At 42.2% G+C, this 11,056-nt stretch overlaps 1 protein-coding gene across 1 annotated transcript; it reads left to right on the plus strand.

Moving 5' to 3' along the window:
• The first annotated feature begins 667 nt into the window (after positions 1–667).
• LOC124001808 (fos-related antigen 2-like) lies at positions 668–9,761 on the plus strand. The gene is made up of 5 exons (XM_046308893.1): positions 668–1,024; positions 1,152–1,328; positions 3,973–4,227; positions 4,476–4,583; positions 7,195–9,761. Exons 2-5 carry the CDS (start codon positions 1,200–1,202, stop codon positions 7,729–7,731), a joined length of 1,029 nt encoding a protein of 342 aa, XP_046164849.1. The 5' UTR covers positions 668–1,024; positions 1,152–1,199; the 3' UTR covers positions 7,732–9,761.
• The last annotated feature ends 1,295 nt before the right edge of the window (positions 9,762–11,056 follow it).

The following is an 11,056-nucleotide window of genomic DNA, read 5'->3' on the forward strand; positions in this document are numbered from 1 at the left end:
TAGCGTTTCCTTTATTATTTCCCGTTACTTTTGGCCTAGCGACATCTATATGTTACTTGGGCTACACATAAGGGCAAGAATTGACATACTGAAGCTGCGATTTTTTTTTCAAGGGATATCATCTCTCTCGATTGCATTCTCCCTCTCTCTTTCTCTCTCTTCGGTAAAAATAAAAAGCTTCAAACACTTTGAATAGTTATGAAATGAAAATCTACAAGGACTGCAAGATAAAGATATAACATTCGGTGATTAACTGCATAGACCTGCACTGTGCGGCCCAGAGACCCTTTCCCTAGAGCAAGAGATGAGAAAGTGCGTTGAAGGAGGGGAGGTAATCCCTTCCAGTCTCTGACGTGTCTTTACCAAGGAAACCCACACGCGTGTCCTCTGACGCAACTGCCCATTTCAGGAAACATGCGTCAATGGACCGAACCAAATCAGACAAACGGTGTATCTCACCTCCAACGGATTTTATATACATGTGCATAAACATTTAGCATAAACATAATAAATCCCCTTTAACTATGTAATGTATAAACAATAAAACTGATTTACGATACTGTCTGCTGATTTTTACAATCTTAGCTGTGATAACCCCTTCCCAAGTGAAGTGTCTACGCCCAGGGACTGTGACGTGGAAGCCGTTAGCGTTGATAAGCGGTTGCATTTGTTCGTATTGTCATTAGAGTGAGTCATCTTAGCGAGTTCGGTGAAGGGATATGGAAAGAAATACAGAACAGTTCCAAGGGATAGTTGAAATAAATGTGTCTTGGGGAAGGGATTCTATAGAGTATGCTGAGGTGGAAAGCAAACAAAGCTTCTGTCTGTGACTCACACGCAAAACGGGTCTATTCTCCGTCAACTCTGTTTTGACAGAGAAAGTAGGTGTCCTGCTTACTTTTTTTTCTTGAAGTTGGCTCTTGTAGCACACCCGAATAGGCTAGCAGTGGAGGAAAGAACAATAGCTGAAGTTATTCTCAAGGAGAGAATTATTTTGGAGTGGACAAAACAGCTTTACTTCTTGGTAATTGCCTTAAGTTTCATTTCGAAGAGACTGGATTTATTGCACTAATAGTCAGGCTATTTTGAGAATTTTGTGAGGGTTCTCAGTGTTTTAAAGACTGTTCAAGTCAACTTCGTTTTTTTTTGAGAGCGTCGGAGCTCATATCATCTACAGAAATCGTCCTCTTTCCTGGATCATGTACCAGGACTACTCCGTGAACTACGACACCTCGTCCCGCGGCAGCAGCACTTCTCCGGCCCAGCCAGAGTCATTCACGAGCGGCAGCAGCACGATCGGCAGTCCAATCTCAACCTCAAGCTACCAGGTAACCAACACTATATATTTTCTCTTCTCTCAAATGAAAATATTGGTATTCACAACTATCATTAGCTTAATTTGAGTTTCATTGTATCTAAATGTCACTGCAGTTGTCTGAGTTTCTACCCATTGACGCACTCTTCGATTGGTAGGCCTAACTTGATGCGTAGTTACAGTATTGTCAAGGCTATCACGCTGAAGACTGGTGCCAATTCTGGGATTTTTGTCATGACTGTCTGCTTCTGCCAAATGGAACCAGTTGACGTGCGGAAGCACAATAGCTGGACTGGTCTTAGTTTAAGTTGGTCTTTTGAAATGAGCCTATACATCAAATGACCGTATGGGTTACATCAGCTTCGAGATAGTCAAGCGTTGCCGTTGGTGCTTTCTCTACCCTGGAAGGGTTTAGTATTATGCAGGTAAAGGTTGCTGGAATTTGACATCCTTTTAGTTTTCTGGGGGCGGAGGACAAGTATTCTGTTCGAGTAAGTGGTCTTTTTTCTCTTACAGCAGTGGTCAAGTCCCAGTATGTTATTAAGGACCAGAATCCGGGAAAGCGGGGAAAGTTTCCCGGGGCACAAGGACTGACATGATAGCTTATTGGAGACAAATCTCGGTGCCATGAAACGTGTTGGCTGTGTTTTATTTGGACCCCGCACCAGAAATGTTTCCAAACAATGGTGCTTTTCATGCATTTTAATTAGTTTACCAACGGTCGATTCACCTATTGTCTCTAAAATTAAGTTTGCACAATCGCCTTCCTTGACATATGTTCATATCCCCCTCTTTACCAGAAATGTATGACCTCTCCGTGTGACAACAGGCACCTCAATTGATTGTAACCAACCATTAGATTACTCAATTTATAGCTCTACCTTCTGGTTAGTTATCTGCCACTGGGATTTATGATTGCAATGGAATTTTCACTGTTGCCTCACTTCTGGAATGTATTGGTGGGGGACCTGGTTTCTCTCTAGCCTAATATAATACCGCTTCCGCCTTACTGGAACTGACCGACATGCGTTACATATCCCCAACATGACTCATCACAACATAATGGGTGAATTGTCTGTACAATGGACACGCTCACTGGTGTCATATCCTTTAAGTCTATCATAGCCTTTAAGTCTATCATCATAAAGGTGCCTCATGAGGGCTTAAGAAAGAGTAAGCTTTATTTAGTAGGCCTCTACTATATTTTGCCTCAGATGGTCACTTCTGTGCTTGCAACTCACAATGTTGGTAAAATGTGTCAGTCTTATGAGCGTTATAGTCTTCAGATACCCAAGTAACCTTGATGTCTTATTGAATCTATTCATATAATCTATTTTATTAGATAGGTTACACTTGTATATGGAAAGAGATGGGCCTATCCAGTGTTATCAGTGCCAATGCAAAACAACTATCACATTTTCTGACAGGAATAAACTAGTCATCACACCTTTCTCCATGGATTGTATTTTTTTTCCAGAGATGTACAATTCCATACCAATTTGCTCACCAGATGACTTGCTGATTGATGCAACTAAGCTCTTCTCTCCTATAGCCATAGTAAGATGGAGGCAGTAGCAGCACTACGGGCTTTCCCGCCATGATTCACTGAATGTGTCACTGACTGCCACTCCGGGGGTTAAACAGGCAAATCTAGACAGTGTTTGTGTGTGGAGTCAGTGATTCACTACTACAGTAGGCTTCAATGTAGAGGATTTGTGAGTATGATTAAGAGTGGGTGACCTGTGTTCAAGGTGGTTAAGCTACAGGGCTTGGAAATTAATAGCAGTCAAATAGCCTACATGTCAAGTGGTGTTTTTCTTCTGCTATAACAAGTGGAGAACAAAAGAATGAATGGAAATTGAGATCTGTGAAATAGTCACCATGTTGGTATGTTACTTCAATAAAATGATGAGTCTTCCCCTAGAGTTGACACACAGAACTTACTTGCTAGGCCCTGCCCCAGAATTTTGGGCAACCAATGGATAGTCGAGTCCACCACAAGGACAAGCTCACTTTTTAAAAATAGTTTGAAAGCCTGTGAAGGCTGATTTAAAAGTTTTTTTTAAATCTAAGTTTTTAAATGGCTGAATAATTTAACAGTGCTGCAGGAGTAACTGTGATTCCTGAAATTCAGAGCCAGTTCATGGAGTATTTTTAAAATCTGAAATTATACTTTTGTTACATTATTTGCTAGTCCAGCTGGTTAGCTAGTCTCATTGACCTCCAAATGTTGCTAATTCTAGCTAGCTAGCCACTTAATATATATTGTTTTCTTAAGGTGTAGGTTAGCTAGCTAAGTTGGCAATGTTATGAATATAACTCCCATCTGCTGTCGATATGATTTGAGAGCACTAGTTGGCTCAAATTGCATGCTGGCAGGGAATTCAGAGTCATTCAGTGGCTAGCTACACTACAAATATAATTTTACCAGCTTCACATGAAGCAATTGTTATAGCTGTTTAATTTTAGTCTGTATTAGAAACAGTTTGATTTTGGCAGTGGTTGAATTGAGCTTCCCGGGAAAATGTCAGAGGTTGCAATAGTAAGCAAAGATCAATTGTCATCTTGAAATCATCCACTCACCATTTCTCTCCTGATCTGCCCTCTTTCTCCCTCTCCCAATCTCCCTTTCTCTTTGCTACCTTTCCTGTATCTAGAAATACCGGGCCGACATGCCTGGCTCTAGCAGTGCCTTCATCCCCACGATTAACGCCATAACGACCAGCCAGGACCTGCAGTGGATGGTGCAGCCCACAGTGATCACCTCCATGTCCAACCCTTACTCACGCTCCCACCCCTACAGCCACCACCTCTCCAACAGCCCAGGGCTCCTGGGTCACACTGCCCTCGCCCGCCCGGGTGTCATACGCTCTGTCGGGGACACCCGCGTACGACGAAGGAGAGATGAGCAGGTGAGGACCACAAGTGTACAGATGCTTGTGTTCAAAAGTTACTTATGTGTGGAGAGCATCTTGTGGCGGCAAGCAACATTTTAAAATATCTTCTAATATTGTAAAACGGTTCTACTTTCAAAGTACCAAGATGTGAGGAATTTGGCCATTTTGAAGATGGCTTATAGTTGTAAACCCAAAGCTTCTCTACTTGTTTGTTCTGTTCAGCTTAAGTGTTAATGACAACTCAGTGTTCTTTTTGCCCTCAGCTTACCCCTGAGGAAGAGGAGAAGAGGAGGGTGAGGCGCGAGAGGAACAAATTGGCAGCCGCCAAGTGCCGCAATCGCAGACGAGAGCTCACCGAGATGCTCCAAGGGGTTAGTTAGACAACTGCACAACACACTCTCCTACGCGTACGCACATGCATGCGCACATACACACACCCCTGTCAGTTTAAATTCCAGAGACTCTGTTTGTCAAATTAGTTGCTACAATTCTTCATATGTTGTGCACTTGCAGTACAAACGAGGCATCAAAGGGGGGAAAAATATATTCACTTGTGCAGGACAGTTTCATGTTCAGCTCAGTTCACTAACACTTCTCAAACAGTGTTGCACGTATTTATGAGTCAACCTCAAACCAGAACCTCGCGACACTGGTTTGTCTAGGTCTCGGAGGACTTTAGCTATTAGCACTAAGTCGTGCTGACAGTGGATGTAAGGGTTTTTGTCTGGGTGCAGACAGCTGTGGACAGGGCTGGGCCCTAACCCTCCTAGCTAAGCAGACAGCACTAATTAGACTCATTAGCTCAATTACAAAAGAAACAGGAAAGGAATGTGCTGCAGGCGGCTGTCATTATGAATGGGAGATGTTTAATAAAGTGGGAGTTTCATTTCTTACTATCCCATGCAATTTTGACGAATCCATGGCTATACCCTCCAACTCCCCCCAACTGCTTCCAGCAAAAACGCCTTCCCTCCACCACACACGACTCTTAGTTGAATCACCAAATAAGGAAGTGTCATATTCCAGCCATGTCAGCAAACTTATGATCTTTCTTGTTCTATTGCTCTTTTTTTTGGGGGGGGGGGGCTGCTAGTTTGTTTCCTACTTTCTCATATCTTTGTGTTGGAGACAAAGTTCTCAGACAGGCCTGTGACTTATCTGTTTTCTGCCCTCCTGATCTGGTGACTACAGGTTTTAAGGGTCTGTCTTTGTCTGCTGGGTCCGTGACACATTAATGACACATTACGCTAGAGGAAACGCGCTGTGTTTTGCGTGTTACATCATGTAGCTCCATCTGAGAACAACAACCTTAAACATGAATGTGTTTTTTTGTTTGGACAAAGTTGTAATAGTAATTACTTTTAGTATCAGGATAACGGGCACACCGCCAAGATGTGTATTGATTGCCCTTTTGCTGTATCAACTCTTTTCCTTAGCAAACTTACAGTACCTTCAGAAAGTATTCATACCCCTAGACGTTTTCCAAATGTTGTCTTGCAGCCTGAATTTAAAATGGATTAAACTGAGTTTGTTTTTGTCACTGGTACACACAATACCCCATAATGTCAGTGGAATTATGTAAATAAGTTCAGGAGTAAGAATGTGTAAGTGTCATGGACTCACTGTGCAATAATACAATAGTTTTAACATGATTTTTTTGAATGACCTCCATCTCTGTACCCAAACAAACATCTGTAAGGTCCCTCAGTTGATCAGTGAATTTCAAACACCGATTCAACCTCAAAGACCAGGGGTTTTTCAATGCCTGACGAAGGGCACCTATTGGTAGATGGTTCAAAATAAAAAAAGGCAGACATTGAATATTCCTTTGAGCATGATGAAGTTATTAATTACACTTTGGATGGTGTATCAATTCACCATGTGATTACAAAGATACAGCCGTCCTTCCTGAATCGGTTGCCGGAGAGGAAGTAAACCGTTCAGTAATTTCACCATGAGGCCAGATACTGAGCTGAATGGCTATGATAGGAAAAAACTGAGGATTGATCAACATTGTAGTTACTCCACAATACTAAGAAGGAAGCCTGTACAGAATAAAAATATTGTAAAACATGTATCCTGTTTGCAACAAGGTACTAAAGAAAATAGGCAAAAAAAAAATATGGCAAAGCAATTCACTTTTTGTTCTGAATACAACGTGTTCTGTTTGATGCAAATCCAACACATTACTGAGTATCACTCAATATTTTCAAGCGTAGTGGTGGTTGCGTCATGTTATGGGTATACTTTTAATAGTTGAGGACTGGTGAGTTTCAGGATTACAAATGTACGTAACGGAACTAAGCACAGGCAAAATCCTAGAGTGACAATCTGGTTCAGTCTGCTTTCCACCAGACACTGGGAGACTAATTCACCTTACAGCAGGACAATAGCCTCAAACACAAGGCTAAATCTACACTGGAGTTGCTTATCAAGAAGACAGTGAATGTTCCTGTGTCTGAGTTTTGACTTAAATCTATGGCAAGACCTGAACATGGTTGTCTAGCAATGATACATTTGAAAAGAATAATGGGCTAATGTTGCACAATCAAGGTGTGGAAAGCTCTGAATTTGCCCATAAAGACTCACCGCTGTAAGTATTTACTCAGGGATGTGAATACCGACGTAAATGAGATTTCTGTATTTCATTTTCAATAAATTTGCTAAATTCTAAAGCATATTTTCACTGTCATTATGGGGTATTGCGTCTAATCATTTTTAATTCAGAATGTGGAGTAAGCAAAGGGTTATGAATACTTTCTGAAGGCACTGTACAATGTGCTTTGGGTTCTTTTGGTGACATGGTGACCTCTTGTGGTAGCATTAGGTGATGCAGAAACTTAATAATGTGAACCTTAAACAGTGGTTGGGGCTTTGCTGTCTAATCCATACACCAGAATTGTAATTGAGCTGAATATGAACCCTTCAGATACTGAAGATAAGTGTCCTTATCTGCTGTTTTTTTGTTGCTGTGGTTTACAGGAGACTGAGGAACTGGAGGAAGAAAAGTCTGATCTACAGAAAGAGATAGAGACACTGCAGAAGGAGAAGGACAAGTTGGAGTTCATTCTGGTGGCCCACAACCCCATGTGCAAGCTGCCCCCCAACGATCGCCACCAGAGGGGCCACCACCAGCAGCAGTGTGCCCCTCTCCCTCTGACCATGCGCAACAGTCTGTGTCCCCGAGGCCCCATCAACACCGTTGTGGTGAAGCAAGAACCTCAAGAAGACGACGTGGAAGGAAAGTCCCAGCGCTCTGTCATTAAGCCTATCTGTCTTGGGGGAGGTAGTGGGATCTTCTGCGATAGTGACAGCCTCAACACCCCGGTGGTGGCAGCCTCCACCCCAGCATCCACACCCAGCGTCCCCAGCCTCATATTCACCTACCCCAGCATGCTGGAGCCCGAGAGCCCCTCGCCATCCTCTGAGTCCTGCTCGAAGGCTCACCTGCGCAGCAGCAGCAGCAGCGGGGATCAGTCTTCGGACTCCCTCAACTCGCCCACCCTCCTGGCCCTCTGAGCAGGGGCAGTTATGGTGATTTTGTGGGGGAGGGTGAGCAGCGCCCCCCCTACTTGGCAGACAAAAAGCACACACAAACCTGGACCAAGCCAACCGTGAGCTGTGTTCTTGCCATCAGGAACCCTCAAGGGCTAAGCCGCTTGTTTTTCTCATACGCGTCAGTGACATTAACTCGAATAAAATGTATACCCAAATGTGTTCCCCTGTACCAGCCAGTGTCAGCCCTTCATTTCAACTCCAGCACCTCAATTTGCTTGTTGAGCAATAAACAGATGACATGGAGGTGAGAAATGCCAGCAAAGCCATTCATATGAGGGGCAAACTGTGGAAAGCAAGACATTTTTAGATCAACATTAAGTAAAGCCATCTGGTGACAGTTGCACTCTCCTACAATCAATTTACCAATAAATCATTAAATGAGAAATCCTTTCCTGACATCCCTCCTGTTTGAAGGAGGGATACAGAGACAATGGAGAGATTTCAAAAGACAGTATGTTCATAAATATCTGACTATTTCCATATCTACTTGTATTTATGGCGTGTGCTAATATTTTCTAAATGTGTCCTTGCGTTCTGATGTCTTCTGATCTGCCTGTAGAACAGCAAAAATGGTTCACTGGGTGAGCTGTAAAGCTGCAGTGTCTCATAGGAAAAGAGCCAATTTTTACTCAATGCCTTGTTTGTCACCAGTCTATTCCTAAAATTGATCATAGTATCAATGGCCATCGTGTTGATGTTTTCCTCAGTAACGTACCTGAACTATATTATGCATTTATTACAAGTTTGTGCGATTTACATTGTGAGGGATTTCTCTTCTGTGTGGTGGTTGAATAAAATGTATTTTAAGGCGCAGCATTGGTTTAAATGCTAGAGTGATATCTGAGGACTTCTACTTCTAAAATGTCATTCACCAAGACAGTTTGACCATTGAGGTTATTGTGAGCAACTCCTTATACCCCCACTACTGATGGAAAGTTCAACCAGACACTCGAGCTTGATTGAAAGTTATCCATTTGTTTTGTATCAGCATTCTTTTCCTCTCGCCTGTAACAAACTCTGGCTTTGTCAGAAAAAGGGGATTGGATATTGCCCAGTGAACTCAATATTCCCTTGCAATGGGGTAGGTTTCGAAACCAAGAAAAGACATCTGTATATCATTTGTACTAAAGGAGTGGTCTGGTTGAACTTTTCAGATGCTACTGTGGTGTGAAAACATGGTAATAGTAGTAACACTGGCTACATAATTTTGTAATTTCATCATTAATGTTCTTATAAGGGGCAACACCGATATGTGTGCAGGTGACCCTATATCAACAAGCACATTGTAACCTGTTCACTGGCCATTGTGGCCATTTCAGACCCATAGCAAAAACAATGCACTTTTCAATTCCTTTTGACTGATGGGACAAATGAGATTTTCTTTACAGCTGGCCTGAGGTGGAAGAGGAATGTCTTGAGGATAATGGTGAAAGAACACTTGTGTGTTTTTTTTTATGGGGCAGAGGGTTAAGGATACCAAGCACTGAAATGGATAGAATTGCAATATTTCAGACATTGTTTACTTCAAACATTCTTTACATGGCCAGTGGGGTAATGACCATTGTGGTGATCACAGGACAGAAGACGGACTGAAACATTTGTTGTGCTGGGTGCAGCAAATAAGATGTAAAAAGCAGTGCTGCTGTTGTTGTGGACTAGTCGCATCACTTATTGATCTTTGTTTGGATGGTTATAGTATCACATGATGGCATTTGGACAACTCATCATGCTTTGGGATAAATTGCAGACCAAGAAAAAAGAACAAAACGTAATTGTCAGTTTCTTGTCTGTTCGAGTCTTGAGGCCCTAAAAACACATAGGAAAGCCATCAACTTGAGATATTCTACAGTACATGTCTTCTGTTTTTGAAAACTATTTCTTATTTTTCCAAATGCTTTAATTGTTTTAAAATGAATCGAAACAAACAAAACAGCAATGTGTCGCAATGTTTGTTAATTTCGTAATTCAATAATAAAAATTTCAACAAGGAATTCTTGAAAGCTGCTATTGACCTGTTCATTTATGTCTTCAGTGTCTATGGGCAAAGCAGTGTCATTTTTGTATCTCTGAACATTAGGCACATTTGATTTAAAAGGTGGTGTACCTCAATTAGGGCTTGATTCAATCTGTATTGCAGAAGATCCAGGGTATAGCAGGATGGAAATTTTAAAGATAATGTTCCCGCATTAATGGAGACTGCATTCATGGTAAACGCTGTGTATCTCGGCTCAATCGGACATTAGGCTACCTTTTTAAATTTCAATCGTGCTATACCACAGATCTTCCTCGATCCGGATTGAATCGAGCCCTTAAGTGGAGTATGAGTAGAGTAAACCACCTGTCATGCAATAGCAGAACATAACACTGCCATAAACGATGGTGAAAATGTCAATACAGGAGGATTCATGGTGGGCTTGGAGGTCAGTGTTACACATGCACACATCTTGGTAGGTCGTTCTAAGCAGTCAGTTTCAGTCAGTCCTCGTCTTGTGTCCCATATATATCTTCGCATATCTTTTATATATTTTCTTTTCCAAAAACAACTTAAACACTCCTGCAACCCACCTCGCCAATTAAAAAAAAATGTTTACCTCAAATGAAATCCACAATAGAAGCTAGTCAGTTTACTGGCTAACGTTAGTATTCCGCAAACCACAGTTTGTGGTCATCAGCTATCCTTTAGCTCAAATCTATCGCCAGTTTTGTACAATGCAACTCAGACCAGAACATACCGGACCTATTTTTCTCTCCATATCCCTGGATTTCAACCGCAAGCTCTGGACATTTACACCTGGATCTCGCAGCGAGATGGCTGCTATCCGTGTGACTGCTATCCCCTCCGTCGCGACGTTACCTGAACACCCATCTGCGGCCCGCTAATCGTTAGCAGCCAATAAGACAGCTATCTGAATAAGTCTATCGGACAATTTTTCTTTGGTCACTATAACTATATCTATTTTGCCAATTGGATTGATCCCCTCTACCACACGGAACCCCACTAATCTACCGACGGAAACGCACAAGGTGAATAAAAACAGACCTCCATCCAATGCTAGCTTGCTACCGATGGACCGGCTTGCTGTCTGAATCGCTGTGACCCCAACCAACCTCACTATTCACTGGACCCGTATGATCACTCGACTAAGCATACCTCTCCTTAATGTCAATATGCCAATATGTCAATATGCCTAGATCCTCTAACCCTGCTCACTATACCTTATCCAACCTTTCAGCTCCACCACCCACACATGCAATGGCATCACCTGGTTTCAATGATGTTTCTAGA

This window comes from Oncorhynchus gorbuscha, linkage group LG17 (assembly GCF_021184085.1).
Source record: "Oncorhynchus gorbuscha isolate QuinsamMale2020 ecotype Even-year linkage group LG17, OgorEven_v1.0, whole genome shotgun sequence".
NCBI classification, from domain to species: Eukaryota; Metazoa; Chordata; class Actinopteri; order Salmoniformes; family Salmonidae; genus Oncorhynchus; species Oncorhynchus gorbuscha.